At 35.5% G+C, this 21,205-nt stretch overlaps 1 protein-coding gene across 4 annotated transcripts in view; it reads left to right on the forward strand.

Moving 5' to 3' along the window:
* The window catches only part of ZFYVE9 (zinc finger FYVE-type containing 9), a 188,201-nt gene that overhangs the window by 104,846 nt on the left and 62,150 nt on the right, over positions 1-21,205 (forward strand). For all 4 annotated transcript variants that reach the window (XM_059922362.1, XM_059922352.1, XM_059922371.1 and 1 more), the window contains 3 exons: positions 5,468-5,588; positions 9,688-9,810; positions 11,650-11,805. In XM_059922362.1, the coding sequence (XP_059778345.1) occupies positions 5,468-5,588; positions 9,688-9,810; positions 11,650-11,805 (400 nt within the window). The remainder of the gene's footprint in view (positions 1-5,467; positions 5,589-9,687; positions 9,811-11,649; positions 11,806-21,205) is intronic.

Raw genomic sequence — 21,205 nt, forward strand, 5'->3', positions numbered from 1 at the left:
CATTTACTTTGTCTCTATAGGATACACTGGTCACAGTTTGGGGGCTAATTTTCAGAAGGGTCAAATACTAGCTACATTTTTTTGAGTCTGTGAAAGAATAGAGCCACCTAGGACCATAATTGGAAAGTATACACATAGGATCGTTTATACAGTGGGTCCCTTTCTTATTGCTGTTTGCCCCGTTGAATATGGTGGTCAAGATTATAATAAGGGGATCAGTTCCAACTAAGTATGTGTGTCTGGCTTTTTTTTTTTTAATAAAATAAGAGGATCAGAGTTTGGATAAAGTTTTTACTTTTGAAGTTTTCATGGTTAACTGTTTATTTACATTTATGTTCAGTAATATTTTTCTAGAAATTTACATAATTTGTGGATTTGGTTATAATTGAAATTGCGTGTTATTAAGATTAGATTTACTGACATACAGAGATAAATTTCGTGTTTGGTGAAGGTACATTAAACCATGTCACTGTCTTTAAATATGTCTAAGTCTGTTTTGGGGGATTTTTCTGTGGCCACAGAGGACAGCAGCCAGAACTATATGACTTATTCTTCTTTGAATCTATACAATGACTTTGTCAAGAAAATTTCTTTTTTTCTCCAATTGTTTATGTGGAAAAATTTCAAATCCACAGAAGAGTTGCAAGAATAGTACAGTGAACCCCCATATACTCTTAACCCATATTCACCAATTGTTGCCATTTTGCCACATTTACTTTACCCCTACACACACACACACACACACACACACACACACTTTGTTTTTTGAAGAACCATTTGAGGATTAGTTGCACTTTATCACTTAATACTTCAGCTTGTGTTTCGTAAGAACAAGTGATTTTCTTATGTAAGTACAATATAACTATATGAGAAAGAAATTTAACATATAATTCTATGTATTGTCAAATATATAGTCCATATTCAGATTTCCCCAATTGTCCCGTGTTCTTTATTCTTTCGTTTATACACGTGTGTGTGTGTGTGTATATATATATAAATTTTTTTATTAAATAAATATATATATACACACACACACACACACACGTGTATAAACGAAAGAATAAAGCTTTTTTAAAAAATTAGGATACCATCAAGGATCACAACTGCATTTAGTTCTCATGTTTCTTTGATTTTCTTTAATTTAGAACAGTTCTCCCACTTTTTTTTTTGTCTTTCACATCATTAACATTTTTGAAGCATTTACGCCATGTTTGGCATAAAGTCCTTAATTTGTGTTTTTCTGTTTTTTTCCTCATGATTAGTTACAGATTAAATATTTTTGGCAAGAATAATACTACCATAAGTGATGGTCATTTCTTGGTGGAACACATCAAGAAGTATCAGTTTGATAATTGGTTAAATTGATGTCTCCTGCGTTTCTCCACTGCAAAAGTAGCTTTTCCTCTTTGCAATTAAAAAGTAAAGTAAGGGGTGATACTTTGAGACTCTGGGTGTCCTGTTCCCCTACAATCTTTCAGTCAATGATTTTACTGTCCTTTATATATATATATATATATATATATATACACACACACACACACACACACACACACATTTTAAAGATTTATTTATTATTTATTTTTGACTGCTTCGGGTCTTAGTTGCAACACGTGGGGTCTTCGTTGAGGCATGCAGGATCTTTCGTTGCGGCACCTGCGCTCTTCGTTGTGGTGTGCGGGCTTCTCTCTAGTTGTGGCCTGTGGGCTCCAGGGCATGTGGGCTCTGTAGTTTGCGGCACGCAGGCTCTCTAGTTGAGGCGCGTGAGATCAGTAGTTGTGGTGCGCAGGCTTAGTTGCCCTGCGGCATGTGGGATCTTAATTCTCTGACCAGGGATCAAACCCGTGTCCCATGCATTCATTGTAAGGCAGATTCCTTACCACTGGACCACCAGAGAAGTCCCCTGATTTTACTGTCCTTTGACAATCTTACCTGAATCAATTATAACTATAGTGTTTATACAGTGATGACTTTTTTCGTTCTACAAAACTTCGTTTACATCTCTTAAATTATATGATAGGTTCTTTTTTTTTTAATTTATTTTTATTTATTTATTTATTTATTTTTTGGGCTGTGTTGGGTCTTCGTTGCTGTGCGTGGGCTTTCTCTAGTTGCGGCGAGCGGGGGCTGCTCTTCATTGCGGTGCGCAGGCTTCTCATTGCAGTGGCTTCTCTTGTAGCAGAGCACGGGCTCTAGGAGCACAGGCTTCAGTAGTTGTGGTGCGTGGGCTCAGTAGTTGTGGCTTGTGGGTTCTGGAGCGCAGGCTCAGTTGTTGTGGTGCATGGGCTTAGTTGCTCCGCGGCATGTGGGATCTTCCTGGACCAGGGCTCGAACCCGTGTCCCCTGCATTGGCAGGCGGATTCTTAACCACTGCGCCACCAGGGAAGCCCCTATGATAGGTTCTTAAAGCATAAATTTTTTGAATGAATGAGGAAGCTCTAGTGAATGACTATTATAGGGAAACAAAGTTCAGGTCAGTTTAAGAGAAACTAAAACAAGTTAGTTATTTTATTTCTGTGCTCTCACATTGTTCAACACTTTATTTTAATATTTATCTGGTAAAATGAGGGAAAACAAATTCTTTAGGGCCAGAGTTGAATATATTTTTCTCATCTTTATGACCTAATAGAGTGCCTGGCACTTAAAAGGTGCTCAGTAAATTAAACAACTTCTTTTCATAGATGATATTTATGTAGAAGCCAGATGACCACTTCTTATGATATCAAAAGGTAGATTTTATGCATCACTAAATAGCAAGTTAGAATAGGTTACTTTATTTCCTATTCTAAATCTAACTTTATTGATTTACTTCAAATCAGTAATGGTTAGCCAATGAAATTTTCCAAATTTCCTAATAGGACGATATACTGAGAACACTGCAAAATTTTTAGCAAAAACCCACTAAAAACTTACAGTCCTAAATTATAAAGAGTATAGACAAAAATATAAGACATAGGCATTTTTTTAAATAGTTTTAATCTTTATTCAAGTATAAAATATATATAGCAAAGTACTTAAGGAGCCTTAATCTTTAGGAAACACATGTTGAACATACATATATGTGTGTGTGTCTATATATACATATAGACACACACACCCGTGTAACCACCACCTAGATAAAGATACACAGAATATTTCTATCACTATAGAAGTTTCCTTCATGCCCTTTTTCTGTCAATACCTGCCCCCTTTCCCCCAAGGTAACCATTATTCGGACTTGTATCACCATAGATTAGTTTTGCCTGTTTTTGAATTTCATATAAATGGAAAAATATGATATATAATGTTTTGTGTCTAACTTCTTAAACTCTTAATACTTAATGAGGTACTTCCCTGGTGGCACAGTGGTTAAGAATCTGCCTGCCAATGCAGGGGACATGGGTTTGAGCCCTGATCCAGGAAGATCCCACATGTCGCAGAGCAGCTAAGCCTGAGCGCCACAACTACTGAGCCTGCGCTCTAGAGCCTGTGAGCCACAACTACTGAAGCCCGAGTGCCTAGAGTCCATGCTCCGCAACAAGGGAAGCCACCACAATGAGAAGTCCGCGCACCGCAACAAAGAGTAGCTCCTGCTCATCGCAACTAGAGAAAGCCCGCATGCAGCAACGAAGACCCAGTGCAGCCAATAAATAAATAAATAAATTTATTTATTTAAAAAAATACTTAATGAGATTTATCTGTGTTGTGTGCATCAAAAGTAAATATTTTTTATTGCTGAGTAATATTCCATCATATGGCTCTACCACAATTTATCTGTTTTCCTATTAATGGACATTTGGATTGCTTCCACACTTTGGCTATTTGAGTAAAGCTGCTATAAACATTTTTATACATGTTAAACAGTTTTTTTTTTTAAATGAGAATCCTATGTATTCTTAAAATTTTTTACTTATTTTATTATTCATCTGATTGTACCGGGTCCCAGTTGCGGCAGGTGGGCTCCCCAGCTGCGGCTCGTGGGCCCCCCAGTTGCGGCTGGGAGGCTCCCTAGTTGCAGCATGCGAGCTCCCAGCTGCAGCATGCATGCGGCACCCAGCCCCCCAATGAGGGACCAAACCTGGGCCCCTCGCATTGGGAGCACAGAGTCCCAACCACTGTGCCACCAGGGAAGTCCCTAAACATGTTAAAAAGTTTTTATATGCTTTTCCTTTAACTTTTTAAAAGCTTTCTTTTTTAAAAATGGAAGTATTATTGATTTACAATGTTGTATTAATTTCTGGTGTACAGCAAAGTGATTCAGTTATATATATATATATATATATATATATATATATATATATATTCTTTTTCAGATTCTTTTCCTTTATAGGTTGTTACAGGATACTGAATATAGTTCCATGTACTATACTGTAGGACCTTGTTGTTTATCTATTTTATGTAAACTGGTGTGTATCTGTTAATCCCAAGCTCCTAATTTATCACCCACCCACCCCCCTTTCCCCTTTGGTAGCCATAAGTTTGTTTTCTAAGTCTGTGAGTCTGTTTCTAGTTTGTAAATAAGTTCATTTGTATCATTTTTTTTTTAGATTCCACATATAAGTGATATATGATATTTGTCTTTCTCTTTCTGGCTTACTTCACTTAGTATGATAATCTCTAGGTCCATCCATGTTGCTACACATGACATTATTTCCTTCTTTTTAATGGCTGAGTATTATTCCTGTGCGTGTGTGTGTGTGTGTGTGTGTGTGTGTGTATACCACATCTTCTTTACCCATTCATCTGTCAGTGGATGCTTAGGTTGCTTCCATGTCTTGGCTATTGTAAATAGTGCTTAAAACTTCTATTTCTTGCTTAAGTTATGAAGAATATAGAGCATCATTTCAATAGATCTTTGAGCATATTCTATTAAACTGTTAATTAAGTGGATTTAACCCCACTCAAAATGTATTTTGCAACATTATACTTTATTAAGTGTAGTTAATGTGATCTTCATATTAATGCAAAGAAAAATGAACTTGAAGTTTAATTTCATGACAAAGTAAATGAAAACTCTTTCATCAAAGTTAATTTTTTTTTATTGTGGTAAAAAAGACATAACATAAAATTTACCATTTTAATCATTTTTAATTACATTCACATTGTTGTACAACGATCACCCCAATTCTCAAGGTTCAGAAATTATGAGATAATGTTGAAAGTTTGTTTCTGTTGCCACTGCAAGTTTAAAAAATATTTTTCTTTTATGGCAAAAGAAACCTTGGTAAAGGAAGCGTTAACCCAGGTTCCAAGACCTTTTCTCTCATTACTATGATTTGATGATGCCAAAAGTAGAAACTATACAATTATAAACATTTTCATAGTATAAGCCCAGTCCTTGGGAAACCACAGGTTAATGAGTATCTTGTGCTGTCTTTCAAAAAGTATGAATTTGAAATTTTCACTTAAATTCCCATTTGTAGTCTGGACTCTATTCTGCGCAAGTCTTCAACTGTGTGTAATGCTCTCTTTGCTAATTTGCTTGTCCTAGACGGAGATTTCTCTATTCTCTGGAAGTATAACTCAGGTTGGAAGTCCTGTTGGCAGTGCAATGAACCTTATTCCTGAAGATGGCCTTCCTCCCATTCTCATCTCCACTGGTGTAAAAGGAGGTATGTGGACTTAGATGTTTAAACAGGGATAGTTACATATGCCAAATGTTGCCTTCTAATTAAGGGAAGGAGATAGAATTCAAGTGATAACCACCTTTCTCTTCTCCAACAAAAAAGGTGACTACTCAGTGCCATGAAAAGCATTGTTGCTATTACTGATTGTTTTAGAGAAGATATTTATGTTTTTATATTATCATTTCATATGTTGGAAGGATGTAATATTATTTTTAATTCCCACTGTGTATAAATGTAGCTTATTGGCAGTTCTTTCTTCATATTCCAAAGCACATAATACTCTGAAGAGTTGCTTATAGTTCTAGGATTGGCCCACATGATACAGTCAGTACATTAATTTAACTTCTTGTTTTGAAGTACAATACACATTCAGAAATGTGTATATAATAAGTGGAGAGCTCTGAACTTAAGTAGCAATTTTCTGTTAAAAAATATTTTTAGTGAGTCCTGGTAAGACGCAAACTTACTAATCAGTCAAAAGAATGCTTATCTTTTTTTTTAAGTTAATTAATTAATTTGTTTATTTATTTTTGGCTGTGTTGGGTCTTCGTTTCTGTGCGAGGGCTTTCTCTAGTTGTGGCAAGCGGGGGCCACTCTTCATCGCGGTGCGCGGGCCTCTCACTATCGCAGCCTCTCTTGTTGTGGAGCACAGGCTCCAGACGCGCAGGCTCAGTAGTTGTGGCTCATGGGCCTAGTTGCTCCGCGGCATGTGGGATCTTCCCAGACCAGGGCTTGAACCCGTGTCCCCTGCATTGGCAGGCGGATTCTCAACCACTGTGCCACCAGGGAAGCCCAAGAATGTTATCTTTATGCAAAAGTTTCTTGTTGATAGATCCAGATCAGCATCCAGTCAGTACATTTTCAGGAGATGGTTTATCAATAATCTCTCATTTTTGTCCTAGTCTTTTACCTGGTCTCCCTGCCTTCAGTCTTTCTCTCCTTTATTTAATCTTACATATTGGTGCCAGTTATCTTTTTTTTTGAAGTATCGTTGATTTACAATGTTGTGTTAATTTCTGGTGTACAGCAAAGTGATTCAGTTATACATGTATATATATCCTTTTTGATATTATTTTCCGTCATGGTTTGTTACAGGATATTGAACATAGTTCCCTGTGCTATACAATAGGACCTTGTCGTTTATCCAATCTATATATAATATCAATAGTTTGCATCTGCTAGTCCCAAACTCCCAATCCAACCCTCCCCTGCACCCTCCTCGCCCCCTGGCAACTACAAGTCTGTTTTCTATGTCTGTGAGTCTATTTCTGTTTCATAGATAAGTTCATTTGTGTCATATTTTAGATTCCACATATAAGTGATATCATACAGTATTTGTCTTTCTCTTTCTGACTTACTTGGCTTAGTATGATAATCTTTAGGTCCACCCATGTAGCTGCAAATGACATTATTTCATTCTTTTTTATGGCTTAGTAATATTCCATTGTATGTGTGTGTGTGTGTGTGTGTGTGTGTGTGTGTGTATATATATATATATATATATATATATACACACACACACACACACACACACACCCCCCACATCTTCTTTATCCATTTGTCTATCGATGGACATTTAGGTTGTTTCCATGTCTTGGCTATTGTAAATAGTGCTACTATGAACATAGGGGTGCATGTATCTTTTCAAATTATAGTTTTGCCTGGGTATATGCCCAGGAGTGGGATTGCTGGATCATATGGCAACTCTTTTTTTAGTTTTTTGAGGAACCTCCATACTGTTCTTCATAGTGGCTTCACCAGTTTACATTCCCACCAACAGTGTAGGAGGGTTCCCTTTTTTCCACACCCTCTCCAGCATTTGTTATTTGTAGACTTTTTAATGATGGCCATTCTGACTGGTGTGAGGTGGTACCTCATTGTAGTTTTGATTTGCATTTCTCTAATAACTAGTGATGTTGAGCATCTTTTCATGTGCCTGTTGGCCATCTGTATGTCTTCTTTGGAGAAATGTCTCCTTAGGTCTTCTGCCCATTTTTTGATTGGGTTATTTTTTTGATATTGAGCTATTATGAGCTGTTTGTATATTTTGGAAATTAAGCCCTTGTTGGTCACATCATTTGCAAATATTTTCTCCCAGTCTGTAGGTTTTCTTTTTTGTTTTGTTTATGGTTTCCTTTGCAGTGCAAAAGCTAATAAGTTGATTAGGTCCAGTTATCTTTTTAAACGTAGGATGTTGTTCTTGCTTAGAAAATTCAATGGGTTCCCAGTGCCTTCCATATAAATTACTTACCTTGGCATACAGTATTCCTTGTAACCTTATCTCAACTTATCTAATTTTATTTCCAGCCAACACTCCAGTACTTTACAGGCATGCTACAGATTATTTACTGTTTTCTGAATATTCACATTTCACACTTCCATGCTTTTTCTTATGCTGTGGAATAGTGGGAAGAGAATGGACTTCAGACCTGGACCAGCCTGAGCTTTAATCTGGTAACAGTCCATTCCAGCTGTATGATCCAGTGGGCAAGTCATTTATCCTCTCTGAATCTTTTTCCTAGATTTTTAAAAAAAAATTAGATAACTATAGCTAATTAAGAGTCATTATGAATAATAAATCAGATTTCATACCTGAAAGTACATAGCAAGAAAATTGGTACAAAGTAGGCATGTAATTAATATTTTTTTTATCTTTCTTTCCTCTGTCTAGAATAGAATACCCTTCTATATGCTAGACTCCTTGAATAACTCCTCAACCTTTCAAAATCCATATTAATGGAAAACTTCTCTGAATCCTACCTCAGCTGTCTTTGTAGTAGTGTTTTACATCCTCATTTCTGTTCAAATAGAAATTCTTATAGACTATTACTATATTAACACATTTTTCATTGTAATTTAGATATTTTATAGGTCTGATTCCTTATTCTCTATAGACCATGAATTCCTTCAGTCTGAATTCATGTTTGTGTCTTCTGCTCCTAGCATGGTGCTGGGCCTATTAGGCTCTCAGTAGTGTTGGCTGAATGTATCATACTATCAAATGCAGCTTGTGTCTCAGTTCAACAATGAACTTTCACATAAAGTTAAGCATTCTTTTGATTGTATAATGCCTTTGCTCCTTTACTAGGACCCTCTAAAAATATTCTTTTGTAAGCAAATTTGCTACTTAGGTTTCAAATTTGGGTTATTTTAATAAATCTTAAATTAGTAAGAAATTAAATTGGCCTACTCTGCTGTTAAAATAAGATTTCAGGGTTCCATTTTCATTAAAAGTCACATCCATTAAATCTAATTGTCAAAACCTCTCCTACCAAGAAGCAGCAACTAGTTATCTATTGTATATTCACTTTCTTAAATCATATTACTATCTCTTAACCAGAATTTTGCTATTTTGTATTCCAGTGGAAAAACTTAATTAAAAAATTTTTTTGAAAGTCACTTAGTGTTTCTCTTTTCAGTAAATATTTTCATTGATAGTGTATACATTTCCAAAATACATTTTGGTTTCTATTGGTCAGTGGGAAATGGTGTTATTTTGTATTGAACTCTTTCTTGACTTATACTTAGAGGAATTGTTTCATAAAACCAGTCGCTTATGATACTTTTATTGTCTGGGTGCATTTTTTAAAGTTTGATTTTTTTTAATGGTAAAAAATCTCAACAGTACAAAAGCATATAGAGTAAAAAGTAGGATTCCCCTCTGCTTCAACCCCTAGACATCCTTTCTAGAGGTAACTAGTGTATTATCACTTCCTTGTATATCACGGATTATTTTAAATGTTGGTCTTAGAACATGTAATATGTGAAATTCTTATTATGATAGTTGGAGGATTTTTGTTAAATCAAAGGGTTGGTTGTTTTTAGACTGTGGCCTAAACCATTGCGTGGAGAAGTCTATACACAGGATAACCATGTTTTCATCCAAACTGGACTAGATCACTTTTAAGAATGAAAGGGGCACTATTAATATGCCACTGGGATAGCAGATATAAACCTGTGTTCACCCTATCTATAAATCAATTGCTTATCTCTTTCCTGTGAATAATAAGGCCATTCCTCCATCAGATTTCTGTCTTGATTTGTCTCTTTAACCAATGGCTTACATTGTTTTCTCCCCTTACAGACTATGCTGTGGAAGAGAAACCATCACAGATTTCAGTAATGCAGCAATTGGAGGATGGTGGCCCTGACCCACTTGTATTTGTTTTAAATGCAAATTTGTTGTCAATGGTTAAAATTGTAAATTGTAAGTTGGAGATTTGTTTTTTTAAATTAAAATGAGATACTGAGTCATTAAATTGATTACACACAAGTATTTTTATGTAGAGCCACATCTTAATGAAAACTGGGTACGGAAGAAGTTGGTTTGTATAAAATTATATATCCCCAAGGGCAACTGTTGGACTGACTGAGACTCTTGCTTTTAGTCAAAGGGGTGAGATAGGTGAATTCTCCATGGAGGAAAGCCAAACGAAACTTGAACTCATCTGAGTTAAGTTCTTCCTGAGATGGGTATGCTAAGTCACAACTCACCACCAGAATAACTGGAGGTGGATAAATTATCCAGGGGGTCAATTTACATGCTAGGTTTAATTCCCAGAAACCTTAATCATGGTGCAAAACCTTATTTGGGAGAAGTGTTAACTAACACACAGTAAAACTTCAGTAAGTACATCACAATTTAGGATTCAGAAGAAACTTCTCAGTTCTTGGTGCTAGCTTCTTAGGTATCAGAATAAGAGAGAGGATAGTAACCTCGAATCTTGAATCCAGTATGGTATTGGAAAATAGAGAATGCATTTATCCTGGATGAATGTTAATAGGCAGAGTTTTGGAGAGAGGAAGGAAGCATTGGGGAACAGTCCTCCAGTTCCCACTGTGTATTTCTTTTAAGGTGTCCTTGGAAACCAGAAACACCGATATACTAAATTCTTTAGAGGCTCTGTATAAATGAAATGCAGGCTTCTGGTTTGTTTGCTAATCACACCCTTGTATGTTTGGCCAGCTGCTAATGCTTGCCACCTTTCCTTCTAGTATCAAATTCTAAAATAATTTGCTGGAAATTTCAATTTACCGTTTCTAGTTTATAAGTTATACTTAGAAAATAGCTAACCTAGAGTTCCTTAAGTATGCACCATCTTAATATAGTTGGATTGGGCACCTCTTGTTTAGGTATATAAAGAAACAATTCACAGAATGGAAGAAAGGGATCTTTTATTAGTGTTGATTTACATCGTGATATCCATAATTTTATTTGAACCCTTTTTCAGTTCCATTGGGGATCTTGTTGTGTTGGCATACAAATAATAAAAATATCAAGGATTGAACATTATTTTTGAACTACGTATAGCTTGTGCTGTTGTGACTCTACATAGCCTTAAAGTGAAGAAGTAGAAGTAATTGGTCCAGAAAAGCCATCTGTTTCACTGCTTTTTACAGGATGAAGTCAAGTAAAGTCCTGTTGCTGATTATCTAGAATTTTCTCCCAGGAAGACTATAATTTAAATAGCTAGACTCTTTTAGTCACAGATTAAATTTAATAAGTATACATCAAAATATATTTTCTTTAGGACATAGCCTGAATCCAAGGCTGTAATAATTGCTTTTATTGTTTTTCTTGTTTCTAGTTTTAATTATTTCCCTTAGTAAAGTGATTTAATTATGCACACACACACACACACACACACACACACACATAGGTGGGGGAATATATCCTTTAATTATTATAGCTAAGGATGCATAGTTTGGTTTAATTTATTTTATCGTTAATGGAATGTTGTTTCTTTTAATACTTACACCTTTTTATAATAGAAGTTAAAAGTTTTTAGTGTACTTTCTTTCACTATTACTTCTTTTACTTCCCTTCCAGTTGTTTTTGTAAGTGTTTGCTTAGAGCAAGAGGCATTGGTATGCTTTATTTTCTGCAATAGTCCTTTGGCTCAGTGCAGTGACAGTTCACAGCTGAATTATACAGACTCAATGTGATCTATTTTATTCTTTGGTGTATTATAACAAAGATTTCTGTGCATTTCTTAAGGGTAAGGATTGAAAAGAATGTCTTCATTTCTTTTTATTTCATCTATAGATGTGAACAGGAAGTGCTGGTGTTTCACAACCAAGGGAATGCATGCAGTGGGTCAGTCTGAGATAGTCATTCTTCTACAATGTCTACCGGATGAAAAGTGCTTGCCGAAGGATATCTTTAACCATTTTGTGCAGCTTTATCGGGATGCTCTGGCAGGTGGGGATACTTTCTGACTTAGTCTGCACCCTTTACAGATGATAAAAAATTTTGGACTCAGATGCAAAATAATAGTCTTAAATTTGGAAACCTGGCATTGGACTTTGGTAGTATTGGCAAGTTAGAACTTGGCATGGTTTGAGGAAGTTATAAATTTTAATACTTTACGTGACACGTTGTTACTATTTTATAATGGCTAGAATCAGAGTTGTAAGATAATCCATTGACCATGATGTAAGAATATTTTCCTTTGAGTGGCCTAGGGGATATAGTATTGGTATCCGGTAGAAGGAAGCATAATGATAACTTACTACTTCAGTTAACAATATTTATATAATCATAATGTAAATATTCATTTAATTTTCAAGTTTCAAAAACCGTTAGCATGAACAACTTTATTATGGTTTCAAAATAAATTGTAAATATTGTTACCTGTAACAATGTAAAAGTAAATGCATAGCTATTAGAAGTTGGAAAAGACTAAAGATACTAATATAAAGACATACTATTAAAAGCTGAGAGAGAAGAAGTATACTTAAGTGTATTATTTGACATTACAAAGTTAACCTTCAGCAGATTTAACAGAGGAGGTAAGAAGTAGTGTAATTGAGCTAAGTTCTCATTTATCATGATAAAAAGTCAAAAAATAATATCTGTAGTTGATAAATAGGGAAAGAGTAGTATAAGAACTAAAGCAAGTGAATAATAAATGAGATTATCCCTGAGAAACAAGGCTGGGGTGGGGTGAGGGTAGCCAATGTATTAAAATTATTTTCATATATTATTTGATAATGTTTTAATAAATATATTAAAGTAATAAATTATTCATACTTTCTGAATGCAGGTTAATTCCCTTTGTGGGATTCTGTGCCAAAGAAATTATCTGAAATGTAAAATACACTTTGTACATGAAAGTGTTTATTATCGTATTACTTAAATTTAACACAAAAATTTAGAGGCAACCTAAATTCCCAGCTATAGGAAAAAAGTTTGTGTGTTATACTTTTTAGATGAATGCATCTTTTTTAGAATATTTTCTAGCTATTAAAAGTAGTAGTTTTATGGAAAATGCTCTTGAAATAAGTACAAAAGCATGATATAAAATTTCATCTTTAATGTGGTTATAGCTTATGCATAAAAGATTATGCCTTTATGTCATAGCTATGATATTTTAGGTGAAATATTACATGAAGGCAAGGTGCTATGTTAGAAACTGACCACATGATACCTGTGAAGTACAGTTCAGTATTTACTGTTCAGTATTTGTGTCAGTTCCAAAATGTATGGGGTTAATTTGAAGTCATCTGGAGCCTCTAGGCCTAAATTTCATTCCAGAAATTACTTGAAACATTCTTTTTTTTCCCCTCAGTTTGAATGTATTCAGATTGCATGTTTATATGGGTTTTGAGAGGGCATCAGGGACTAGGGCATGGGAGGTTCATGAATGTCTTGATTAGGAGTTTGTCCTTTATTCTGCAGGCAGTGAGGAGCCATTGAAAGAAATGAATAACATAACCAGATTTGCGTTTTAGAAAGATGACTCTAGAAGCAGTATGAAAATGGATCAAAGTCTGTGTGTCTGGTAGCAGGTAGAGCAGATAAGAAGCAATTACAGTGGATAAACAAACTTACAGTGGATGAGCACTAGAATACTGCATAACAATGAAAGATAAACAAACTGCTGATATATGCAACATGGATGAAGTTCACAGACAGTAATACTGAACAAAAGAAGCCAGGCACAAAAAAGTACATATTATGTGGTTACATTTATGTGATTCTCTGGAACAGGCGAAATGAATCTGTGGTGATGGAAATTAGATCATTGTTTGTCTGGGGTGAGGTGTGGGTGCAAGCACTAGAATTGATTGTAGATGGGCCCTGGGAACTCTCTGGGTTGATACAAATGTTCTATATCTTGATTGGGATAGTGGTTACATGGGTGTTTACATTTGTCAAAACTCATTGAACTGTATAATTAAAATATATAGGTTTTATTGCGTGTAAATAATACCTCAATAAAATTGACTTAAAATTTTTATTGATATAATTGACACATACATTATATTAGTTTCAGGTGTACACTATAATGATTCAATATATGTATATATTGTGAAATGATCAATAAGTCTATTTAACATCCATCATCACACATAGTTACAAATTTTTTTTTCTTTGTGATGAAAACTTTTAAGGTCTACTCTCTTAGCAACTTTCAAATATATAGTGCATTATTGTTAGCTATAGCCACCATGCTGTACCTACATCCTCAGTACTTATTTATCTTATAACTGGAAGTTTGTACCTTTGGAGTACCTTCACCCATTTCACTTACCCCTCAACCCTCACCTCTGGTAATCACCAATCTGTTCCCTGTATCTATGAGTTCAGTGTATGTTTGTTTGTTTAGATTCTACATATAAGTGAGATCATACAGTATTTGTCTTTCTCTAACTTATTTCACTTAGCATGATGCCCTCAAGGTATATACGTGTTGTGTGGCAAATGACAGATTTCCTTCTTTTTAATGACAATAATACTCCATTGAATGTACATACCATGCTTTCTTTATCCATTCATCCATCAACACTTAAGTTACTTCCATGTCTTGGCTGTTAAAAATAATACTGCAGTGAACGTGGGGGTGTGGATATCTTTCCTAGTTAGTGTTTTCATTTCCTTCAGATAAATACCTAGAAGTGGAATTGCAGGATCATATGGTAGCTCTGTTTTTAATTTTTTGAGAAACCTCCATACTGTTCCATAGTGGCTGCACCAATTTACATTCCCACAAACAGTATACTAGGGTTCCCTTTTCTCCACATCCTTGCCAACATTTGTTATTTTTAAATTGATTTTTAAAAAAGCTATTGTCAGGATCCAGCAAGAAATTAGGATATTACCAATAATGGCAGTGGGAATAAAGAGTATTGAAGAGATATAAAAGAGTGATGCCTCAGTTCAATAAGATTTCATAACTAATTGAATGTGAAGAGTGAGAGGGGACAAGTCAAAGTTGGCTTCAGATTTCTGGCTTGAGCACCTGAGTGGACTTCGTTCTTATTCACTGAGGCAGTGAATAGAGGAAGAAGAGCAGATTTGGCAGAGGAGTGGGAGATGAGTTCTTCGTTCAGTGTGTTGGATTTCAAATAATGGCAACAGATGGTAATATGTAAATGAAAGATGAATACATAAATAGAGACTTCAGGAGGTAGATCTGGGCTAAAATACAGATGTGGAAGACCAGCATTTTTGTGATAGTTTTAAACTATGGCTGTGAATGGGATAGGCCAGTGTGAAGAGACTAGATCTATGAATGGAGCTCCTAGAAATACCAACAAGGAAAGGATGTGAATCATTACATGAGTCACTAAAATATATGTTTACCATAAATGGTTACTCCTCTTTTAAAAGTATCTTTATATATCAAGAGTGCATTTTGAACTAGCGTATTAAAATGCAAAAATTCTACAACAAAAACCACTTGGAACTGATAGTAAGACTAAGTAAGACTAAGGTCAGACTGTAATACATCTAAGCCGTGTTAAATGTTATCTATGAGATGAGGGCATATACAAACATATCTATAGTAAATATAGATAGATATAGATATATACTATATGTATATAGTAAGTAAATAATATTTTAAGTAAGCATAAACAAGTGAGCTGTAAGGCTCTCTCTCTGACTCTCTCCTTGAAAAGGAATCATTTCACAGCTTACAAAATACTGGAGCTAGTAGGGAACTTACATTATTTAGTATAATGCTTCATTTTTCAGATGAAGAAAATGAGACCTAGAAGTGTTAATGGCTTGCCCAAATCACAGACCTAGTTGGTGACAGAATTAGGACTAAAGTATTCTAAGCATTATGTCAGTTGCCTATGTGTGTATATTAATAGTATAGCAGTTTTTAAAAAACAGCTATGGATAATACATATGTGCTATGCCTATTTTATTAAGAATCCCATGTGTAGATAATCAAGGTAGAAGCTTAGTATATTATTTCACTGTGATTTTTGTATGAACTGGCATGAACGCTCTTAAAATATTTTTACAGATTTTTAATCTAAACTACATGTATTAGTAATAATATGTGTGTATATATATATATATATATATATATATGTCTATGTATGTTTCTCATTTAGTATATATAAAATTTTTTGGTTACATGTCATTGCTTATGCTTTCCACAGTGAGGGGGGAAAATGGTATTTTGTGAAAAATAACATTCTGAGAGTTTCAGGGTGCCTTCTGGATAATGTAGTGCCATGGGAGATTCTAGATTGTATATTATTTCTCCCCATCTTCCCTCCCTTACTCCGTGTTTTTTATTTTTTTAACATCTCTACTGGAGTATAATTGCTTTACAATGTTCTGTTAGTTTCTGCTGTATAACAAAGTGAATCAGCTATATGTATACATATATCCCCATATCCCCTCCCTCTTGTGCCTCCCTCACACCCTCCCCATCCCACCCCTCTAGGTGATCACAAAGCACTGAGCTGATCTCCCTGTGCGATGCAGCTGCTTCCCACTAGCTATCTATTTTACATCATTTGGTAGTGTATATATGTCCATGCCACTCTCCCTCTTCGTCCCAGCTTACCCTGTCCCCGCCATCCCCCGTGTCCTGAAGTCCATTCTCTACATCTGCATGTTTATTCCTGTCCTGCCCCTGGGTTCATCAGAATCATTTTTTTTAGATTCCATATATATGTGTTAGCATACAGTATTTGTTTTTCTCTTTCTGACTTAACTTCATTCTGAATGACAGACTCTAGGTCCATCCACCTCACTACAAATAACTCAATTTCGTTTCTTTTTATGGCTGAGTAATATTCCATTGTATATATGTGCCACATCTTCTTTATCCATTCTTCTGTCGATGGACACTTAGGTTGCTTCCATGTCCTGGCTAATGTAAATAGTGCTGCAATGAACATTGCGGTACATGTCTCTTTTTAAATTATGGTTTTCTCAGGGTATATGCCCAGTAGTGGGATTGCTGGGTCATATGGTAGTTCTATTTTTAGTTTTTTAAGGAACCTCCATACTGTTCTCCATAGTGGCTGTATCAATTTACATTCCCACCAACCGTGCAAGAAGTTTGCCTTTTCTCCACACCCTCTCCAGCATTTATTGTTTGTAGATTTTTTGGATGATGGCCATTCTGACTGGTGTGAGGAGAAACCTCATTGTGGTTTTGATTTGCATTTCTCTAATGATTAGTGATGTTGAGCATCTTTTCATGTGTTTGTTGGCAATCTGTATATTTTCTTTGGAGAAATGTCTATTTAGGTTTTACACCCATTTTTGGATTGGGTTGTTTGTTTTTTTGATATTGAGCTGTGTGAGCTACTTGTATATTTTGGAGATTAATCCTTTGTCAGGTGCTTCGTTTGCAAATATTTTCTCCCATTCTGAGGGTTATCTTTCCGTCTTCTTTATGGTTTCCTTTGCTGTGCAAAAGCTTTTAAGTTTCATTAGGTCCAATTTGTTTATTTTTGTTTTTATTTCCATTTCTCTAGGAGGTGGGTCAAAAAGGATCTTGCTGTGATTTATGTCATAGAGTGTTCTGCTTATGTTTTCCTCGAAGAGTTTTATAGTGTCTGGCCTTACATTTAGGTCTTTAATCCATTTTGAGTTTATTTTTGTGTATGGTGTTAGGAAGTGTTCTAGTTTCATTCTTTTACATGAAGCTGTCCAGTTTTCCCAGCACCACTTATTGAAGAGGCTGTCTTTTCTCCATTGTATAATCTTGCCTCCTTTATCAAAGATAAGGTGACCATATGTGTATGGGTTTATCACTGAGCCTTCTATCCTGTTCCATTGATCTATATTTCTGTTTTTGTGCCAGTACCATACTGTCTTGATTACTGTAGCTTTGTAGTATAGTCTGAAGTCAGGGAGCTTGATTCCTCCAGGTCTGTTTTTCTTTCTCAAGATTGCTTTGGCTATTCAGGGTCTTTTGTGTTTCCATACAAATTGTAAAACTTTTTGTTCTAGTTCTGTGAAAAATGCCATTGGTAGTATAGTCATTTTCACAATATTTATTCTTCCCGTCCAAGAACATGGTACATCTCTCCATCTGTTTGTATCGTCTTTAATTTCTTTCATCATTGTTTTATGGTTTTCTGCATACAGGTCTTTTGTCTCCTTAGGTAGGTTTATTCCTAGGTATTTTATTCTTTTTGTTGCAGTGGTAAATGGGAGTGTTTCCTTAATTTCTTTCAGATATTTCATAATTAGTGTATAGGAATGCAAAAGATTTCTGTACATTAATTTTGTCTCCTGCTTCTTTACCAAATTCATTGATTAGCTCTAGTAGCTTTCTGGTAGCATCTTTAGGATTCTCTATGTATAGTATCATGTCATCTGCAAACAGTGACAGTTTTACGTCTTCTTTTCCGATTTGGATTCCTTTTATTTCTTTTTCTTCTCTGATTGCCGTGGCTAAAAATTCCAAAACTATGTTCAATAAAAGTGGTGAGAGTGGGCAGCCTTGCCTTGTTCCTAATCTTAGAGGAAATGGTTTCAGTTTTCCACCATTGAGAATGATGTTGGCTGTGGGTTTGTCATATATGGCCTTTATTATGTTGAGGTAGGTTCCCTCCCTGCCCACTTTCTGGAGAGTTTTTATCATAAATGGGTATTGAATTTTGTCAAAAGCTTATTGAGATTATTGTATAGTTTTTATCCTTCAATGTGTTAATATGGTGTATCACGTCGATTGCTTTGCATATATTGAAGAATCCTTGGATTCCTGGGATAAACCCCACTTGATCATGGTGTATGATCCTTTTAATGTGCTGTTGGATTCTGTTTGCAAGTATTTTGTTGAGGATTTTTGCATCTATGTTCATCATTGACGTTGGCCTGTAGTTTTCTTTTTTTGTGACATCTTTGTCTGGTTTTCATATCAGGGTGATGGTGGCCTCGTAGAATGAGTTTGGGAGTGTTCCTCCCTCTGCTATATTTTGGAAGAGTTTGAGAAGGATAGGTGTTAACTCTTCTCTAAATGTTTGATAGAATTCGCCTGTGAAGCCATCTGGTCCTGGGCTTTTGTTTGCTGGAAGATTTTTAATCACAGTTTCAATTTCAGTGCTTGTGATTGGTCTGTTCATATTTTCTATTTCTTCCTGGCTCAGTCTTGGAAGGTTGTACTTTTCTAAGAATCTGTCCATTTCTTCCAGATTGTCCATTTTATTGGCATATAGTTGCTTGTAGTAATCTCTCATGATCCTTTGTACTTCTGCAGTGTCAGTTGTTGCTTCTCCTTTTTCATTTCTAATTCTGTTGATTTGAGTATTCTCCCTTTTTTTCTTTTTTCTTTTTTTTTTTTAAAAGGTGCAACCAATTTTTAAAAAAAATTTTATTATTTATTTATTTTTGGCTGTGTTGAGTCTTCGTTTCTGTGCGAGGGCTTTCTTTAGTTGTGGCGAGTGGGGGCCACTCTTCATCGCGGTGCACGGGCCTCTCACTATCTCGGCCTCTCTTGTTGCGGAGCACAGGCTCCAGATGCACAGGCTCAGTAATTGTGGCTCACGGACCTAGTTGCTCCGCGGCATGTGGGATCCTCCCAGACCAGGGCTCAAACCTGTGTCCCCTGCATTGGCAGGCAGATTCTCAACCACTGCGCCACCAGGGAAGCCCTCCCTTTTTTTCTTGTTGAGACTAGGTAAAGTTTTATCAATTTTGTTTATCTTCTCAAGGAACCAGCTTTTAGTTTTATTGATGTTTGCTATTGTTTCCTTCATTTCTTCTTCATTTATTTCTAATCTAATCTTTATAATGTCTTTCCTTCTGCTAACTTTGGGGTGTTTTTGTTCTTCTTTCTCTAATTGCTTTAGGTGTAAGGTTAGGTTGTTTATTTGAGATGTTCCTTGTTTCTTGAGATAGGATTGTATTGCTATAAACTTCCCTCTTAGAACTGCTTTTGCTGCATCCCATAGGTTTTGGGTCATCGTGTTTTCATTGTCATTGATTTCTAGGTATTTTTTAATTTCCTCTTTTATTTCTTCACTCATCTCTTGGTTATTTAATAGCGTATTGTTTAGCCTCCATGTGTTTGTATTTTTTACAGTTTTTTTCCTGTAATTGATATTTAGTCTCATAATGTTGTGGTCGGAAAAGATACTTGATGCGATTTCAGTTTTCTTAAATTTACTGAGGCTTGATTTGCGTCCCAAGATATTATCTATCCTGGAGAATGTTCTATGTGCACATGAGAAGAAAGTGTATTCTGTTGTTTTTGGATGGAATGTCCTATAAATATCAATTAATTCCATCTGGTCTAATGTGTCATTTAAAGCTTGTGTTTCCTTATATATTTTCATTTTGGATGATCTGTTCATTGGTGAAAGTAGGGTGTTAAAGTCCCCTACTATGATTGTGTTACTGTCGATTTCCCTTCCCCCTTTATGGCTGTTAGCATTTGCCTTATGTATTGAGGTGCTCCTATGTTGGGTGCATAAATATTTACAATTGTTATACCTTCTTCTTGGATTGATCCCTTGATCATTATGTAGTGTCCTTCTTTGTCTCTTGTAATAGTCTTTATTTTAAAGTCCATTTTGTCTGATACGAGTATTGCTACTCCAGCTTTCTTTTGATTTCCATTTGCATGGAATATCTTTTTCCGTCCCCTCACTTTCAGTTTGTATGTGTCCCTAGGTCTGAAGTGGGTCTCTTGTAGACAGCATATATATGGGTCTTGTTTTTGTATCCATTCAGCCAGTCTGTGTCTTTTGGTTGGACCATTTAATCCATTTACATTTAAGGTAATTATCGATATGTATGTTCCTTTTACCATTTTCTTAATTGTTTTGTGTTTGTTATTGTAGGTCTTTTCCTTCTCTTCTGTTTCCTGCCTAGAGAAATTCCTTTAGCATTTGTTGTAAAGCTGGTTTGGTGGTGTTGAATTCTGTTAGCTTTTGCTTGTCTGTAAAGGTTTTAATTTTTCCATCGAATCTGAATGAGATCCTTGCTGGGTAGAGTAATCTTGGTTGTAGGTTTTTCCCTTTCATCACTTTAAGTATATCATGACACTCCCTTCTGGCTTGCAGAGTTTCTGCTGAAAGAGCAGCTGTTAACCTTATGGGGATTCCCTTGTGTGTTATTTGTTGCTTTTCCCTTGCTGCTTTTAATATTTTTTCTTTGTATTTAATTTTTGATAGTTTGATTAATATGTGTCTTGGCGTGTTTCTCCTTGGATTTATCCTGTATGGGACTCTCTGCGCTTCCTGGACTTGATTATTTCCTTTCCCATATTAGGGAAGTTTTCGAATATAATCTCTTCAAATACTTTCTCAGACCCTTTCTTTTTCTCTTCTTTTTCTGGGACCCCTGTAATTCAAATGTTGGTGCTTTTAATGTTGTCCCAGAGGTGTCTGAC

The sequence above is a fragment of the Balaenoptera ricei genome, chromosome 1, assembly GCF_028023285.1.
Source record: "Balaenoptera ricei isolate mBalRic1 chromosome 1, mBalRic1.hap2, whole genome shotgun sequence".
In the NCBI taxonomy this organism is placed as follows: Eukaryota; Metazoa; Chordata; class Mammalia; order Artiodactyla; family Balaenopteridae; genus Balaenoptera; species Balaenoptera ricei.